The following is an 18,613-nucleotide window of genomic DNA, read 5'->3' on the forward strand; positions in this document are numbered from 1 at the left end:
AGCTGCCTTTAGTGATCTCTACTTGAATTTGACGATTCAAATAGCAGGACCTTGGAAATCAGTGTTGTACAAATTCTCTCAACTCCTTGATTTAAGAAACACAAGAGGCTGAATCATGAGAATAAAAATCTTTATTAGTGTTTTATGAAGTCTGCATAATATGCGCACGCCTGAGAAGCTTATGGTCAGAGAAAAAAAAAAGGAAAAAAAAAAAGAGAAAAAGAACTGCTCTATCAATACCGCCCTCTACTGGTAAAACAACTGCCACATCTACTGTACTGACTGCTTTGCAAAAAGATTACTGTTAAATACACACATACTGTACTACTGTTATGTATATATGTATATGCATGTCTGGTCCACATCAGTTTTTGTAATGCAATTTTTTTTTTCCACATTCATATGTTGTAGGCCAAAGTCAAAACAATGTAACACCGGACCCTAACACTTGGTTCAGTTCCCCAAATCCAAACTTCACTAGGTGCACTTAAAGTACAATCACTACTGCCATATGGTAAACATATTTTGGGGGCGGGAACATGTTAAACTCGCAACAGCCACAAAATGAGTTGAAGCCATAAAGTCTTGTTGTACATACTGTATTTTATAGACAGAACAAGTACGATACAAACACTAACACAGAATGTCCCAGTGTGCAGGCACATTCGCTCCTCTCACAGGAGAAAATAAACACTCTCCTTCCGACGTTCCTGTAACATTTTGAAAGCCAATTATATCTGGTTCATCTTAACCTGCCTGCCGTAAGCACCAGAAGGCTACAAGAGGTCATGTGTGTTTTTTCCAAAAATGAAAGGGGGTGGGAAAAAAATAAAATTGAATGAACTGAATGGCCGAGCTGAATGAACAAATGGCCATTACAAAGTTTTACATGCCACTGGAATCATTCAAACCATTACAGAAAAGTTGATTTCAGGCAAATCTGTTGCTGTTTTAGTGTACTTTAAATGCACCAGATTTTTTCAGAAGAGAAAAAAGGGTAGATACAGGCTGCACATGTGTGGCAGTGATGTTTTTTTTCCTTAAACCAAGACAAAGAGCTGCTTAGAAAGTTTTGAGGGAGAGAAAAAAAAATATAAGGAATGATCCATGCCCTCCATGTCACTTTGGAAACAACTGTGGTCTTTATAATATTATTTTAATAAAAAGTGGACGACAGAAATTGTAAGTATATTTATATATAAAAATACATGAGAATACAAAAGTAGCAAAACAATGGGGATATAGGCTAAAAACAGAATGAATTCATTCATTGAAACCTTCAAATTCTCCCAGTGAACCGCTCTCTACTTCACCTTGGAGAGTCCCAGGACTCCCAGTGTCTGTCAAAAAAACAAGAAGCTTTTTGATTAACAGCTGATATTCTCTGGTCCCTGCCCAGTGCACCCTGCAAAGCCTGGCCCACCACCTCTTCAGCTTCCATACCAGGCTGTTCAAGTGGGGGATGTAACTAGACTAAGCCAAGGACACATAAGAGTGCCATATAATGACAAAAATCATAAACTCTTGTCAGACTGAGTTAGCACTTCGTTTTTGAAATATTTATTCAACCAACACTCTTTTCTCCATTACGAGGAATGTCTTATAACGACACCCATCAAGACTTAAAATAAAACTAAAAACAAAAAAACAAAAAACTGAGGTGTATGTGTGTGCGTGTGTGTGTGAGGAAGGGGTGTTCTGGCAAAGACAATCAAATCACTTTTTAACAAAAACAAAACAAAAACACCGTGGCGTTTCCTTGAGGGGAACGGCCACCAAGGCCATCATTTCTTCACTAAGTCACCTCCCCCTGGCAAGAGACGGGGCAGAGTTTCCCAGAGAAAAGTAAACTTATGTTAACAATGTTTGGGGTAGGCTTTAAAAAAAAAAAAAATCATGTTACTTATACAAGCAATCTTCAAATACTGAGAAACTATTCACAGATATTTTTGGTATCTCCTCTACCTCCCAGACTAAAAACCAATATACATTTTATTTGTACCACAAATAGATCTAATATTAAGGTTTTGGGAAAACAGTTTTAACAAGGTGCATGACATAGAGGGGTAACAAAGTGCCAATTTTTGTTGTTGTTGTTTTACTCAAAAGTCTGTATCTGTGTGTGTATGTGAAGTTAAAAGAGGGATGTGGAACTGGGCCACAAATACTATGAAGTATGTCACAGAAAAATCAATCTGTGGGATTTCCTTTTTTTAAATGAAAGGACTCACATGTTTAGAATTTAACGAGCTTTATAATGGGCTTTTTTGAGGGGGAGGGGCTATTTTAGGACATACTGGAGCAGCGTGCGGATGGGGAACCCATCTGGGTCAGAACTTTGTCCAGCCACTGCAAGGGCCCGTTCAAATGCAGCTCGATCCAGCAAGGAGTGCTTGTGACAGTCTGCCGCCTGGAAAATAAAGATAATTTCATGAGCTGACGTAGCCTTTTCATGTTTCACGACATGTGACTTATGATGCTTTATGATGAGCTTTGTTAAGTGAAGCACCCATTTCTACAACTTCTTCTACATGAAGAGGATGTTGCGGTTTGCAGCTCTCTACTTGAAATTCTTAAAAACTACTTGAAAATCTGATCACACATCCCTGGAATAACCTGAACCATTTGCATCCCATGTGATGGAAATAGTTCAGGTCATTATTAGCTGATGTCACTAATAATGGCTCAAACTGTATGCATCAAAACAAAACAAAAAACCCCCCAAAAAAACATTTGCCACTAGGGCTGTGCGATATCACCAAAATCTCATATCCCAATATAAGACATCTATCGTCCCGATAACGATATAAATCACAAAATTTTAACATTTTCTGTAAATTCTTGCGTGACGTGTTTCCAGCTGCGCGTCATGTACCTGGAGTCGAGTGTTTTAACCGATGCATTTTTAAACATAAGTTGTAACGGCCGCCGTTTTCTATATTTATTACATGGCGTGCTGCGGGGAAAAGCCTGTTCTAACGTTTGAATCTAAGGTTTATTTTTTAGCACCTGAAGGCTCTTTGTTGCTTTTCATCCGTAAATAATCTGCTCTTTCACGTGATTCAGTTTATTTTGAAAAGTCTCAACAGGATCTTGAGCTTTATTGTGAAAGGTTTATGTAGAAAATAAACAAGCGGACACGCGATGGTTTTACCGTTGCTAATGACAACGCATAAAAACAGGCGCTTGTCCGTCCGTAGTGTGGTTATATTACATATAAGAGAAAGAGAACTTTAATAAATTAATATAGCCACTACAGTGACCATCAAAACCATGAATTAGAAAGCACTTTGGGCAACTATGCTGTTTTCTAAAGTGCTCTGTGAATAAACTCAGATTGGACTCTTTAACTTGGGCTCATTGTCGGCTGTTCTATGAACGCTCTGTTTGGTCTTTGTTATTTGTCCCCTCAAGCTTGACTAATAAATTAATCAATTAGCCAAGTCATTAAGTTCACTAGGAACAAAACTGATAGCGAGGAAGAAAAACTTTACTTTTACTCCATGACTCTGCAGTAATAAGGCCCACAAAGGACCATAGGGTGCAACTAAAGTTCGGCGTACAAGGCTCCACTAAGATTAACTGTTAACGTTTCAAATCAAATTTCCACATATTAAGTATGACTACATCCCATGATTTCCACAGTTTCTGGACCAGTGTTCACCTGTACTCAGCTCCCCAGCCTTTGACAAAGCTCATGCGGATAGTGCACATCCTGGTGAGTTGGTAGACGGCCTCAAAGCCCTGGTTGACTGACTGAGCCAGCAGAGCTGCAAATTCCTGGTTGTTAAAGATTTTTAGGTTACAACCTGAAAGGACAAAGAGAAAAAACAGGGCCGTCGGTTTTCGCTGGTGATAAAAGATGAATCACAATGAGACTTTGGTTGGAAGTGGTCTGTTATTGTTTTTGCTGTGGATAATTATTAATTACACAGACCTTATGTGATGATTCTGCTGGCCTTCACCAGTTAGTGATTTGATTAATTTAGCAAGTTTTTAAATTCCTCTTTTCCCACAGAACTCCTTTAAAAACTTTTTATTCTGATATACTGTGAATTAGAATTCTGAGTGCATTGCAGAGAAGTGGACTTTCAGAGGTGATATGAAAGGTTGCTATGGAAGCGGAGACACTGGGAGTGTAATTTCCATTTTCACCTTAAAGCAGGATGCTACACAATTTTAAGAGAGAGAGAGAAACTTTTATCATCGTATTTTTTCTTAAACATCTCACCTGGAGGAATTTTACACACTGTTGCTGGATGCCAACCATACCGCTGGTTGCAGTTTGGACTCTGGACAAAGATGGCGCTATCACTCAGGCACTCAGCAAATACTTCCCCCCCAATATAGTAGAGTCGAACTCCTCTTCCTGTAAACACAGATAGAACCCAGTTATTCAGACATACTGAATCGTGTGAATGTAAAGAAAGTAATTTTGAAGGCTGAAAGTGCAACAGGTTTCCTACACACAGTTATACACTCCTAACACATACTGAGCTGTGCCATACCTATGTGCCTTCGGGTCATCTCTACAGTGGCATTCCTGTTAACATTAGACAGCAGGCCGAGGCAGAAGCGTTCAGAGTTTGATGGATCTGTGAATCCATCCACTGTCAGTGAGGGCTGAGAGGCGTGAAACGTCTCCCCGACGCGCTGGTTCAGCTCATAGTACGCTATAGAGCACCAGAAGGCCGGCTCCGAGTAAGTCACTGGTTGCAGGTCTGCAGGAGAGGCAAAACTACACATCAGTTACGAAAGACCAGCACTGAAAAGTTTTCTCTGTGTATGCACAGATGTGTCTGCTTTCCTACTGACAGGCAACCACAAGACCCATCCAAAACCACCACCTCACTAATTTATTACCATTATTGTGATTACCAGCAAAATCCCCGCCCTATGTGTAGGTTTTGCCAAGTCTGCGGCACTTGTTCGCTTCACTCATGTATGCAAACACAGACTTGTTAATTCATCATGCTGGTTTTTTTTTTTAATCTTCATTATCAGTTGTACATAGAGCGATGCCAAAAAACACCAAATAACTGAATAAAAAATGTATCCAAGCTAAACACTTCTTTTTGTGTTTTTTTTAAATAACTAATTTAATTTAATTTTTTTCACATGGTTCCCTTCCATTCTGTCAGATTTAACATATTCAGTTACACAATTTGTTTGAGTTAAAAACAACACTTACCCATGCTGTGATTGACAGGAGACAGAGTGCTGGGGGAGAGCTCTGCTGGAGAACCTAACCAGAAAACAAGAAGTCATCGGTGTGGATGCATTAAAATGCAAAAAGGTGGATTATATCTTATAATGAACCTGGTGCCTGTCTTGCAAAGAAAAGCCAAAAGGATACCATAAAACGCATCTGCTTGCTTTACAGTGAACAGAAGAGATGCTGTCTACTGTTGCCATAACACTCGATCTGTACATCTTCTAGATGAGAAGATAAAGTTTGAGCTACAGCTTCTTTCACTACACTAAGGGTGAAATGGATTAGTTATAAAACAGTAAGTAGCTCGCTGCTGCAGTTGAGGTTATCATTAACAGCACACCAAGCTACTTTATTCTTACATCCATTTCCAGAACAAGACACCGAGCGCTGCTATAGAATCTTACAAAATAAAACATTTAACTTCTGTGACTTTAAACTTTAAACGCTTTTCTCATGTTTGCTCACGTTTCTGTGGGGGAAAAAAAAAAAAAAAAAAAAAAATCAAACACACACACACACACACACACACACACACACACACACACACACACACACACACACACACAGGGAAAAAAAAAAAAAAAAAAAAAAAAATCTAAAAAGATTCAATCTGGATTTTGTCCCTGCCACCCTCTTTAAGTAATTGAAGGATACGACACATTCAACCCTCTGAGGTAAAACAGAGGGGGAAGCACAAGAGTTGGAATCAAGGTGGAGGACTGAATCAAGACGCTTTCATGAAAGAACAAGCACTGACAGATTGATGCAAGGTGCTACAGTGTGTCTGACAATAACAGCAGCTTTAAAACTGTTCTTATTCATGCCTTCCTGTGTTGTATATACATACCCATGTCTGAATGACACCAAGCTCTCACTTTAGTGGCCTGATAAGGCCAGCGCATGGTACAGTCAAAAACTCACCTTTGAACCAGTAAGTGAATAAGACTGTAATCTCTTGACGCAACAATCTAAAACTATGTGTTACTATGAGCATACTTGATCTAGGATGAGCTTTGATGGACAGATTTCATTGGTACTAATCCATGATGACAAATAATCACCAGGTAGATCAGGTGACTACGTGACACATGGAAGTGCAGCAGCACAGGTAGAGTCTGACCTATCGCCCTTTACTGCATGTCTTCTTCTTCTCTCGCTCTCCCTACTTTCTTGTCCATCTTCACTGCTCTACCATCCAATAGAGGCAAAAATGCCCAAAAATGATCTTAAGAAAATATTATAATCATCAATCAAAACTCAGTACCTTCAGTTATCAACTTAAATCACTCAAACAAGTTATATATGGTAACTGAACTGGTGACTGGTCCTTATATAGAACCTTTCCACTCTACCTGAACATTCAAAGCACACTATACAACGTGCCTCATTCATTTACCCATACATAGAAGCAAGCTTTTTCAATCTAACATTCACACTCCAATGAACGCATCGGAGTTCAGTATCTTATCCAAGGATACTCTGACATGCAAACTGGAGCAGGCGGGGATCGAAGCACCAACCTTCCAACCTGCATTCAGGTATAACCTGCAACTATTGCGACTCATCTGACTAGTGATGTGAGACAGACAGGAAAAGAAGGAGGACCACTAGTCTAGGGTACCTGTGTCCATACTTTGATTCATCTGCTGATCACTGGCCTCCCCATCCTCACTGATGTAGCCTGGTGGAGGTGTTTCTGTTGAAACACACACAAAAAAAGTGATCTTGAACAAATCTTGAAAGCATGTCTTCTCTCAAATCACATTTTCTTTCCCGACATGATGTAAATACAAGAAGCAAACTCACCTGGTATATAGTTGTTTGGAGGTTCGATTCCTGTTGGAAAATTTGTGTTCTCAGGTATGGAATGAGTGTAGTCATCTAGAGGTGGCAGCTCTGGCAGGATTTCTGAGTGTCTTGGCACGAGAACAGGAGGCAGCACTGAAGTGTTGGGGAAAAGTTACCAGAAGAGATTTACATATTTTGAAAAATGGCTTTAAAATGTTGCCGCTCACCATTCATTACAACTTCTCACATTCAAACGGCATGATTTGGCTCACCTGGGGTCTCCACCCTCTGGTAGTGGTAAGGGTTGATGCAGACTTCGTCCTTCTTGAGGTGAAAGGCATACTCACAGGCCTCAATGGCACGCAGCTCGTGGTGGCTGTGAAGGTCTGGCCATCGCCACAAACGGCAGTAGATAACATGGGGAAGGCCCTTCCTGTGGGAGACCTGGAGACGGCCGTCCAAGGATCTGATTGAACAGCAAACAGGAGACGGTGGTGAGAGGGGCAGAACACAGGGGAGGTAGAGGGGGAGGAGTGATACATAATATGGCCAGGTAGGAGAGGTAATGGAGATGGATTGACGAGAAACAAGGATGTTCTCAGCAACCGTCACCTCCAACACTATGATGACAACTCTCCCACATCAAAGTTGTATACACAATAGTTGAGATAGTCACCTGGTTTGGTCAGGGTAGTTGTAAAGGCCTGATGTATCCCACTGTTCTATCGTATTTGGTGTACTCAGTCCCCATATTTCAGAGCAATTGCTGCACACAGAGAAAACAACAAAAACAAAAACAAAAAACAAATGATAAACATGGGACATGACTCATTCAGAAATATCAGTATGGGTATGTAAACACTAAAAGGCCTCTTTTATTGGAGTCTCATGGCAAAAGAAAGACATCAAATTTCAGCTCTGAAAATGAAAGATGGGAACTTCAAATAAGAGAAGCCTTTTTCAACCGAATCAAGGGAGAGAGAAAAAAAGCAAAACCCAAACATGGAATTTGCTAGCACGCACAATGAGTGAGACAAAGGGCATTCTTCACATTGTGGCATTGTATCAAACACTGAAAATAACTCTTTCACTATGATTGTTTATGTCAGAACTTATCTGGAGACATTCAAACAAACACTGAAGGAACACAGTGGCACAAGAGAAGGGGTGGCAACCTTGGCAAAAAAGAAAAAGAAGAAAAAACCTTTCCATTCTCAAAACACTGACAAGAAAATGGGCAGAGAAATGTGAAATTAAGACAAATGGAGAGTAGTTGCTTCTGAATAACAGGACAATAACAGATGCTACGCATTATAAGCTAAAAATACACAACAACATGCATTAGACTTCGTGATTGCAGTGGGATCTCTAAACTGACATTTAAAGTTGGAGTCGTCTGGCTCAAGACAAAGCTGGAAATCCATTTTAGTCCACTTACCCCAGAAACTTTTAGCTCATAATATCAAGTTGTGTTATTAGCAATTTCTACTGCAGGAAACTGCATGATTGCAACCTAATGTCAACGTGACACCTATCAAAGTCACTAAACGCTATAAAACAAACCAGTATAAGTACAGCTGCTTGAATGACATTACTTTTAGCTGACGTAGATACCATTTCATTCACACTGAGCCAGTCACTCTATCACTAAAACCTAAATGTCCTAGAACAACTCTCAGGAGATAAAAAAAAAAACAGTTATCTATAGACATCCAAACATTTGATGTGGTACTTGGTGGAACATCATTGAAAGATGTCTGTTAACACGGTGTTCCCACTGAATGCAAGTCTGGGTCATGAAGGCTGGCTGACAAAGATCCACATCAATTGAGCTTTCAGAGTTTCTCTCCCATGGGACTAATGCAAACTGTCTAACAGCAAATATAATAAAAGCTTTTAGTCACAGAAACATGAAAAAGCAGAATCACCAACAATCAGCAGTATTATTGTACCTGGGGATGGTAACACACTTTGTGTTACAGTTCTGTGTGGTGATGGCCTTCTCGAGCTCATCTAGCTGACCCGTCTTCTTCAGCTTCTTCACTAAGCTCTTCACGGCCTTCTCGCACCATTTCTCCTCTTGTCCGTTCTGTTCTGCGCCGCCCGCTCCTCCCGGGCTGCTAGTTGATTTCTTCCAGCCCAAAAGCCTCTTCACCACAGGAGGGGTGAATGGCAATATCGAGGACATCTTAAGCTGGACAAGCCAGGAGTCTCCACAGGACTTAATACAAGTTTTCTCTCACACACAGACAAGAGGGGACTGGGAGCTACAGTTTCGGGTCCTTGCTCTCAGGAGCCCCTCTACTGACCACTGAGTCACAGGATGAACTCCACCGCTAGCAGTGTAAACTCAGAAGAGACGGACACCTTGGGAGACAGGCATACACAAAGTACATCATTACAAAAAAAACTACAGAAAAACAACAGCATTTAAGCTTATAAAAATAACAGGCAGGCATATACAGTGAAACGCTAAAGTCTTGAGATACCCTTCATGTCTTTATACTTTTTCTAGGAAACTGGGAAATAAGTGTAGCGATTAACTAAAATGTGTGCAAACATAAACAGAAATGAAATACAGTTTATAAGGCAAAAACCTTTAGGGTCTTTAAGTATTTTTCGGGAATAATTCTCTAGGATTCCCGAAGGACATTTGATGGTATTCTTTGGATTTTGTCTGCCTTTTGTTCTGTTCTCTCTCAAGATGATCCTATGCTTGTTCAATAATGCTGAAGTCAAGGATCTGTGGAAGCCAGTCCATGACTGACTTTGCTCCAGTGTGTGTTTTTATAACCAGAAATGGTTTTACTGCACTGGCAGTATGTTTGGGATCACTGTCATGTTGTAAAATTAAGCAGCAACCAGTCAGATTTGCTCTTGATGGTACTTTTTAATGCCTGTCATTTCACCGGTTTTGAACAAGATACCAAACACTGCTAGTGGAAATGTAGCCCCAAGCCATGACAGAGCCTCCACCATGTTTTACAAATTGCTGTAGGTGCTCACCAATATGCCATATCTGTATTTATTGATATAAACAAAAAGAAATTCGAATTTGAATTCACCACTCCATAAAACCTGTTGCCACTGATTTCCAGTCCAGTTCTTGTGTAATGTGGCACACCACAGCTATTTCTACTTAATACTAGTTTATGCTGGCAAGTCATCTTTTGCATTTCTCAAATATTTAACTAAAGGAATGGGAACAAGTTGTGTTATGAGGCTGCCTAAAGATACACTTTAGGCATCACTTAAGATACAAATATGTATGAATGAGTCATAGGTCAGTGAGAATGGTTTAACAAACAACGGGACAGGGTCTAGGCTAAAAATGAGTAAAAAGGGAGCCAATATCCAAAGAAAACCTTTGAAACACCCTCAGAAAGCTCGGAGAACTACTGTTCAAAACCACTTAAAAAACAAAAGAAAAATGTTAAGAAATGAGGGCGGGCTTAAGCCTTTTGCACACTATTGTACTAGACACCGTTACTTCAAAAAGAAATAAGCAGGACCGTTTTGTCAGCAGCACTGACTCTTGTGTGAAGTAAAGAAATGCCCACCTGATGTTAGCTAGTCAAACACTGCCTGGCACCTCAACTATTTAGCTTGCAAAACAATGAAGTTAGCAGACCCGGTGTGTCTCTTCCGTGCCCAGAAACTAGCACGACAAACTGTTAAAGGGCGCTGTGAATCATATCAAATCAATGTGAGAGCATTTTGTGACAGCCAGTTAGTGCTAACACTGACTGGCTTTGGAAGGCCGGCTGCTAGCTGCCTGATAGGGGCCCTGCCTGGATCAAGTCACCACCAAACCAGTTTATCAGAGCTAGCTTGTGAATTTCTGTAATAAATCAAGCAAAGAGCGAAATGCAAATAAAAGCCACAGATAATGAAATTCAATAAACGATAGGTAGTTTACGGAGAATTCATAATCTAGCTAAGGCAGCTAACGTTAGCTTAAGCAAGCTAGCTGCCAGCTTGTTACCAAAAATCCTTTTGTTGTGATCCACGAAACAGCCTCCTATGCGCAACAGTCAAGTCGCGCTACTTTTCTACCTACCATCAGGCAGTCAAATACAGATAAGACACAATTTATCCAATCTCACAAAATGTCACCATAAGGGTATACACAATGTAGTCCATCAGTTGAATAAAGCTACCCGTTTTCTGTGTCTTTTACTCAAACATAGTAAAATGAGCTAGCATCTTGGACGAACTCTTCCAAACTGAGCCCTGTCTCCCGCTGGCTACCGGAGCTACATCTCCCACACAAAACAACACGCTTCAAAGTCAAGAAAGCCGCTCTAAACGTTCCAATAATTACCCCAGTCTGAAAATTCCAGCTTCCAGTTTCCGAGGAAGAGATGTGCGCCTCTCTAAACGCCTTGGTGACATAAAAATACATGAACGCTGCTGTACTGCAGCTAATTTTGACAAGGCTCTTCTCAACTTGCCACCAATGCTACACAAGCTAGTTAGCTATGTTAGCTAGACCGGAACAACACAACAAACCTGTTGGCTACGGGCAAGCGATTAGGCCCACCTATCAAAAACGTGATTGGAGGATCGGACGAAGACGTAACTGAATACTGGCTCTTGTCCTTGACAATCTTCTTTGTTTATTTGACAGCATGTGTTTATATCTGTCATCGTTTACGGAGGATTGAAAGCAAAACCGGTTCATAGCAGCATTTTTTTTTATTACTTGGGTTATCATTATTTACATTTTCCCAACAAAATTAAATAGTAAATTGAAAAATAGGATAAGTTTTATTTTTCACTCCGGCTTATTTATGAAAATGTATCTTTAGAGCTATCAGGTTTGCTGAAAATTTAGTCAGAACCAATAGCTCCTCCCCTGGGGCAGGTGTTCAATTAGGTTATATTGGCTTCACCTGGTGTCATTATAAAACGCTACATCTATCCACCTCTTTTGGCCTGTGTTTGTTTTTTTGTGGCAATGGGTGGATGTTTGTTTCTCTGTCTGGTGTTATTATCAGACTCCTTACAGGGTGAGTGTGGGGCTACCAAAACTGCTTTTCTAGACCTTCTAATTTTGCAGTGACTACATTTTTTTTTTGTCCTTTTTCTCTCAACTTAATTCATGTAGTTCTTTCTGCTGGAAGTGGTCTCAGAAGTTGCACCCGGGACTCTAAACTGTGCAGAGATGGTTCAGAGTGTGTGCTCTACAGGTATCTGTGTGATGGAGAGCGGGACTGTATGGATGGTTCAGATGAAGAGGATTGTGAAACATCATGCAGCAAAGGTATGAGACAGTGTGTATGTTAGATTAGACAAATTGAGTAGCAGAAGTAGTTGAAGATCACAACGGCAGTCACGTTAAAGCACAAATAAAGACCATACAATAATTGAGGGGAAGCCAGATTACCCCCTAGAAGTAACCACCTGGTGACAGCTGGAAGGAAAAACTCCTATTTGACAGGAAGAAACCACTGGCAGAACCAGGCTCAGGGACAGCCATCTGCCACAAACAGTTCAGGGTGAGGGGATGTAGAGCCAGAGATAATAACTAATGATTAAATGCATGGTGAGTGAAGTAGAAACACTCAATGAAGCCTAGACCTAGTGCAGCATAACTAAGGGAGGATTCAGGGTCACTTGATCCAGCCTTAACTTTAAGCTTAATCAAAAAGGAAACTTTCAAGCCTAATCTTAAAAGTAGAAAGGGTGTCTATCTCCTGAATTCAAGCTGGGAGCTGGTTCCACAGATAAGGGACCTAAAGGCTGAAGGCTTTGCCTCCTATTGTACTTTTAAATACCACAAGTAAACCAGAATTCTGGAGACAAGGTGCTCTATTGGGGTTATTATGGTACTATGTTTTATGAAGAACTACGATTGTGCATGTGACTGTAACACCTGTAATGCCTGCACACAAGCAGATAAGTTCCAGTGTGCCCATGGGAAGATGTGCATCGAGAAGAGCCAGGTGTGTGACGGTGTACCTCAGTGTCAGGACCGCTCTGATGAGCTTCAGTGCGTGACGCTAATGAGGGGCTGTGTTCATCACTGTGACAACAAGACCCGCTGCCTGCCTGCAAACTTCCTGTGTGACGGCGAGGAGGACTGTACAGATGGCACAGATGAAGCCACTTGTGGTACCTTCTGATGTATTTATAGTACTGAATTGACACTCGTTTTTATGTTGGACTTGTGCATTTGTTTATTTTTTTTGGTTTTGAATTATAATGCTTTCCCTGCTGTATTTTTTATTTTATTTTTATTATGTATCCAGGAGAAGACCAAAAGGAAGAAGAGACCATTACAACCTCTGTGCCTACAGTCTTGGTTGGCCCTTCTAAACAGTCCACCTCTTCTCACCCCATTAAGTGTTCTTTCGGCTTCATACCATGCAGTGACAACTCGGAGTGTATCCAGAACCACTATTTCTGTGATGGTGAAGCAGACTGCAGAGATGGTTCAGATGAGGCAAAATGCTCATCGTCTTGTGAAAAGGGTAACCTGTTTGTCATCTGCTTGTTATTAATATGGCTTTACTGCCATCTAGTGAGCAACGCTAGTTTCACATCAGTATTGGTGCATGGCCAGTTGACACTTTGGCTTTTTACTATCAGAGCACCCCTAAAAATTACTATAGCGATAGTATTTTCTTAAGTTATATTTTTCTAACTTTTCTATAGATGACAGGATGGAATGAAAACAGGCTAGATATCCAGTGTTGATGATGTCATGATGTTACAGTGTACTCACACAGAGCCAGGTTTGTCATTAACAGTCTAATAACTCTTGTTCCTGCGGCAGAAAGACGATGCTGAGGTAATTTCATGACACAGATAATTACAAGGCACTGCATATATGACATTATGATTGGGAGCTGAGCCCCCCAGCATTGCCACTGCAAACTCTGACATTACATGGAGCCAGGGCACTATATGCAGATCAATAAATGTAGACCTAACTGTGGAATTTAGGATTAAAATCTCTTATTGTAACTGAAGCTCAAACTGCCAGATGATATTTGTATCATCAGATAAGCTGGACAGTTACAAACAATCTAATGTGTATGCAGTAGGATGGTCTATGTGTTTGTAGATTTACAGATGTATGCACTACAAGCCTGAGCCCAAGTGAGAGATTAATGTGAACATAATAAAAAATCATTATACAATCTGTCCTTTGTAGACCAGTTCCAGTGTGCCCATGGAAGGATGTGCATTGAGAAGAGCCAGGTGTGTGATGGTGTGCCTCACTGTCAGGACCGCTCGGATGAAGCAGAATGCACAAAGTACATGGAGGGCTGTTCTCATCAATGCGACAACAAAAGCCGCTGCATTCCCAGTAGCTTCCTTTGTGATGGGGAAAGTGACTGCTCTGATGGCAGTGATGAGGCAAAGTGTGGTATGTGGGCATACTAATGTCCTACCTGGTTTCAGCTTTGCTTGCATATGAGTAATCTTTAATGCTTTGTTTGCCTCCCTCTTGTCAATATAGAAAAGGAGGACTGCAGTGACACAGAGTTCAAGTGTACCAGTGGCCAGTGTGTGTTGGCCGCAATGCGTTGCGACGGTCACCCAGACTGCCGGGACCGTTCGGATGAGGAAGACTGCACCAAAGTGCCAGCCTGCAAGACCAAACTTCGCTGTCCCCAGAGCAAGGAGTGTCTAGTGCAGGAGTGGATCTGTGATGGAGACCAGGACTGCAGAGATGGCACTGATGAGAAGGTGGATGCTAAAAAGCAGCTTCATGCATGCTAAACTTTGAGGAGCAACCATAAAAAATCTTTTAAAAATGATTTGGGGAGTGGTGTTTTTTTTTTTGGGTTTTTTTTTTTTTGTAAGGAGCTAGTGATTTAGTTCAGGTCCTGTTTGTGGATAAATGAAGGGGAAATCATTGTAAATAAAACCAGACATTAGATGTTAGCTGCAGTGTACATCGATGTTGGTGTATTACTGTCATGCCCCTCTTCCTCTGACAGTTTAGATGTCAGGTTCAGAAGACATGAAGCAGGGTTTCTGCATGTTGTTGAATAGTACTTTACTCTCCTTTAAAACTGCTGCATGTCCTCTGATGGGCTAAATGTTCAGCTGGCCTCCTGCAGTTTTTTTTTTTTTCTCTCTCTCCCTCCATGATCAGGAGTGAAGTGGTAAAGTGCATGTTTAGATGATTAAAATTTAATTGGACTTTCAGGATTGTCCTGTGGCTCCAGTGAACTGTGGAGAGTTCCAGTGGTTGTGCAAATCCAAGACCAAGTGCATCCCTAAAGCCTGGCTGTGCGATGGCATGAAGGACTGCAATGATGGCAGTGACGAGACTGAATGTGAGTAAATTTAGAATTATTCACAGAATTAAACATCAATGTGAAAACTTGTAGCAGTAAGGGTCTTTATCTTATTCCAGTTTTACCACCTGCTATATCTGTTTAGCACATAGTATAAAAGAGGACATAAAATATGTCGATGTTTGTCTGAGAATATTCTATTTGCAAAATGAGACTGTCCCAATTCTTTAATTCAAATTGGGATGTTTAGTTATATGAGCTGTAAAATGCCTGTAATGTGTAAATTCTAGCTGAAGAGTAGTAAATGGATAGTCATGTAATTTAAACTGCTGCTTAAACTTGTGTACATGAATGCTGTTCATGTTTACAGGTCCGGCTGTAACATGTGCCCCTCACCAGTTCCAGTGTGGCAGTCAGGAGTGTCTGGATCCAAACCTGGTGTGCAACGGCATTACAAACTGTGCAGATGGCTCAGATGAGGGAGGAAGCTGCCATACAGACTGTGCAGAGGAAAATATCATGCACTGCTCCCAGGGCTGCTACAACACACCTCAGGGACCGGTGAGAAGTCTGTCTTTAAAATTCTGTGTGCTCGATCAAATTCACCCAGCAGAGACGGTGCCTGAAAATGGATTGAAGGGTGTATGTAGCAATATTGCCATGTAAAGTCTGATTGTTCTGGATAAACGATCCCTTTTGTTGATCCAGTAAAGATGTATATGAAGGCTATGAGCCTGCAGTGACTCAAAGTGAGTAATCTAAATGTTAGATCTGCATTTGGTGTCTCTAGCGCTGTCGCTGTGCAGCAGGTTTCAGGCTCATGGAGGATGGGCTGGCCTGTGCTGATGTTGATGAGTGTGAAGTTCAGACTCCAGGTGTGTGCAGTCAGCTATGCATCAACGCTCCAGGCTCGTACAGATGTGACTGTCAGCCGGGCTTTATAATGGAAGCAGATGGACACCACTGCAAAATCACTGGTAAAGCTCCCTTTAATAAACAGCATGGCGTTGTCACTCTTGAAGTGGAACTGGACAAAGTTGAAAATGTCAGCACGCTGCAGCCACACCAAAAGCAAATGGGTTTGACTTTTGCCCATGCCCCATTTCAAGATTAATAACATTCTTGCTACATTCTGTTAAATATGACAAAAGCAGATTTATATGTAAAGTTTGTATCTGTCTTGTGTGAAACTTGTATGAAAAGCACACGAGTGAAAACAGATAAGAGCCCTTGAAAGATTATATAAATGAAACTTGTATGTTTTGGATACTTACTAAAACAACATGAAAGTAATGAGAAAGTGGCCACTTTCATGAGTAAATCATATAAGCCTTATAAGACACAATATAAAAAAGACCACACCTCATACAAAACTCTTATAAAAGTTTTTTTATTTTTTATTTCTTTTCCATATGGGTAGCAGGACATTTTGGGAGTTGCACCCATTTTATTTATTTTCATTTTTAACGAGTACGCATGCATGTCTGTTGAAACACTAAGCCACATGCAGGAGACCACAAACTGGAAGCGGGGGTAAATACAGGGTGAGGAACACTCATTTTTCTGGTGTGTGACACATTTTCACTTCATTCTCACGCTCACAAGCTACCCAAAGAAATCTCGTGCCAAATAAGGGCAAGGATCAGAGGGAGGAGAAGCAGTGGGCTCACAGTTGGTGAAATATTTTTATTTTTGTAATATCCCTATACAAAAGCTTCTTTCAGCTGCTTCCTTAGTCAGAAGAGGTGACAACAGCAGATGGATCTGCATATTTGATTTTTATCTGGAGGACTTTCCTGATACAACCCTCTGAGGGACTCACTTCCTGCTCTCCTCAAACTGGCATCTTTTGTGTGTCAGGCAAATATGTAAACCACAAAATCATGTGTTTAATAGCATTACAAAAATCTAGCCATTCTGCTGAAAGACTCTCCCCTGCCTTTTCACAAGATTTTGCTCACATTTATTGAGTCTTATTTTTTTTTTAAAATCAACATTAAAAAGGTGAAATGGAGCAAAAAAACCTCAGTGTCGAATAACTTATGCATTATGATCATTTTCTTATCCCTCAGGTGAGCCCCTGCTGTTGTCCTCAATCCAAACGGATATCTACTTGTATGGCTTGCGTAGTCACAGCTTGGTTACATTGCCCTCTTCTGCAAAGAAGGCAGTCTTGTCTCTAGACTATGACTGGAAAGGTCAGAAGGTCTTCTGGGTCAGTCTGGAGATGGCTGCTATAATGTGGTCTTCTCTAGATCAGAAGATGACAGGAAGTCTGATTAAAGGTTCGTACAACTCGAATGTGGCTGGAGCATTCAGAGGAATGTCAGTTTACTCATGTCTGAAAGTTGTATCAAGGAACACATGTGGAAACAAGATGCCACTTGTTTCAACAGGTGTTCAGGCTGATTCTATAGCTGTGGACTGGGTCGGGAGGAATCTGTACTGGATCAATGGGGTGAAGAGTTATATTGCTGCCATCAGATTGGCAGCAGCCTCTGCAAGCTCACTGTACCAAAGCATCATCTTGGATGAAGACTTGGATCAGCCCCGCTCTCTTGCCCTGCTACCACAAAAAGGGTTGATATGAATTTTTAAAAAAAAGACAGAACTGTTTCAGTTTTTGCAGTAAGCGGCATTCGTGGTCTCTTATTTCATCAGGCTGATGTTCTGGACAGAGATTGGTAATGTAGTGAAGATTGAGCGTGCTGGGATGGATGGGTCAGAGAGGAGGCCACTGGTGAACTCGAGTTTGGGCTGGCCGGGTGGTGTGGCTGTAGATGCAGTCTCTGAGAGGGTCTACTGGACAGATGAAAGACTGAAGGCGATTGGATCTGCAACTCTGGATGGCGACGACATTAGGGTAAAATGTATCTATTTAACCTATCCCAAATCTGCTGTTCTAGCGAAAAGGTTATCAAGCTCTGTCTGTGAAGGCTCTCAGTCATCGTAGTCTAAGGAGCTTGAAGAGAAAAGCCTCTGAAGAAGCTTCTTCAGAAGCAGAAGCTTCTTGGATGAGAGGTGAAACGTCTTCAATCGACTTAAAGAAGTCCAGATGCTTTTCTTTCCAAACCTCTTAGTTATCACGCTCTCCTTCCATAACTAAAAATATCACTTTAGATAAGATACCTCTTTATTGTCATTGCGCAGTCATACATTGTTCAATGAAATTGGAAAACTGTCTCATGTCAGCACTACATACGGAAGTCTTTTCCCTAAATGACTCAAGAATATAGAGATGATGATTTTTGTGTAGCAATGAAAAATGTCTAACCTAACTGGTGACTAATACCCTTTTTTTTGTGTGTGTGTGTGTGTGTGTGTGTGTGTGTGTGTGTGTGTGTGTGTGTGT

General features: G+C 41.0%; 2 protein-coding genes across 5 annotated transcripts in view; one reads left to right on the forward strand and one right to left on the reverse strand.

Moving 5' to 3' along the window:
* Positions 1–113: 113 nt before the first annotated feature.
* Positions 114–11,577, reverse strand: LOC102207094 (mothers against decapentaplegic homolog 2). 4 transcript variants are annotated; one of them, XM_013914124.1, is made up of 11 exons: positions 11,516–11,577; positions 8,956–9,370; positions 7,680–7,769; positions 7,276–7,469; positions 7,022–7,156; positions 6,837–6,911; positions 5,192–5,245; positions 4,509–4,721; positions 4,232–4,369; positions 3,665–3,809; positions 114–2,410 (listed from the first exon to the last, which is right to left on the reverse strand). In XM_013914124.1, the coding sequence occupies exons 2-11, from the start codon at positions 9,189–9,191 to the stop codon at positions 2,287–2,289; spliced, it is 1,404 nt and encodes a 467-aa protein (XP_013769578.1). In that variant the 5' UTR covers positions 9,192–9,370; positions 11,516–11,577; the 3' UTR covers positions 114–2,286. The 4 variants fall into 4 exon arrangements, with proteins under 4 accessions (XP_013769578.1, XP_013769579.1, XP_013769577.1 ...); XM_013914125.1 differs by lacking the exon at positions 11,516–11,577 and adding an exon at positions 11,328–11,504 and having other exon boundaries at positions 6,849–6,911; XM_013914123.1 differs by lacking the exon at positions 11,516–11,577 and adding an exon at positions 11,328–11,504.
* A 318-nt stretch (positions 11,578–11,895) lies between these two features.
* Positions 11,896–18,613, forward strand: part of lrp13 (low-density lipoprotein receptor related-protein 13) — an 11,868-nt gene continuing 5,150 nt past the window's right edge. Inside the window, exons 1-12 of the mRNA XM_013914115.1 lie at positions 11,896–12,015; positions 12,114–12,269; positions 12,905–13,120; positions 13,258–13,479; positions 14,166–14,381; positions 14,475–14,704; positions 15,171–15,300; positions 15,632–15,822; positions 16,052–16,238; positions 17,334–17,546; positions 17,658–17,841; positions 17,923–18,124. Coding sequence (XP_013769569.1) covers positions 11,964–12,015; positions 12,114–12,269; positions 12,905–13,120; positions 13,258–13,479; positions 14,166–14,381; positions 14,475–14,704; positions 15,171–15,300; positions 15,632–15,822; positions 16,052–16,238; positions 17,334–17,546; positions 17,658–17,841; positions 17,923–18,124 — 2,199 coding nt within the window. The 5' untranslated portion in view covers positions 11,896–11,963. The remainder of the gene's footprint in view (positions 12,016–12,113; positions 12,270–12,904; positions 13,121–13,257; positions 13,480–14,165; positions 14,382–14,474; positions 14,705–15,170; positions 15,301–15,631; positions 15,823–16,051; positions 16,239–17,333; positions 17,547–17,657; positions 17,842–17,922; positions 18,125–18,613) is intronic.

The sequence above is a fragment of the Pundamilia nyererei genome, unplaced genomic scaffold (assembly GCF_000239375.1).
Source record: "Pundamilia nyererei isolate P.nyererei 1_Seehausen unplaced genomic scaffold, PunNye1.0 scaffold00172, whole genome shotgun sequence".
In the NCBI taxonomy this organism is placed as follows: Eukaryota; Metazoa; Chordata; class Actinopteri; order Cichliformes; family Cichlidae; genus Pundamilia; species Pundamilia nyererei.

Bases quoted from the DNA above. Each gene is read 5' to 3' on its own strand.
- LOC102207094 (XM_013914124.1), bottom strand. From the start codon at position 9,191: ATGTCCTCGATATTGCCATTCACCCCTCCTGTGGTGAAGAGGCTTTTG. The intron at 4,722-5,191 runs GTAAGTGTTGTT...CCTCTCCTGCAG, and splicing joins TCCTGTCAATCACAGCATGG to ACCTGCAACCAGTGACTTAC. The intron at 2,411-3,664 runs GTGAACACTGGT...TTTATTTTCCAG, and splicing joins GGCTGGGGAGCTGAGTACAG to GCGGCAGACTGTCACAAGCA.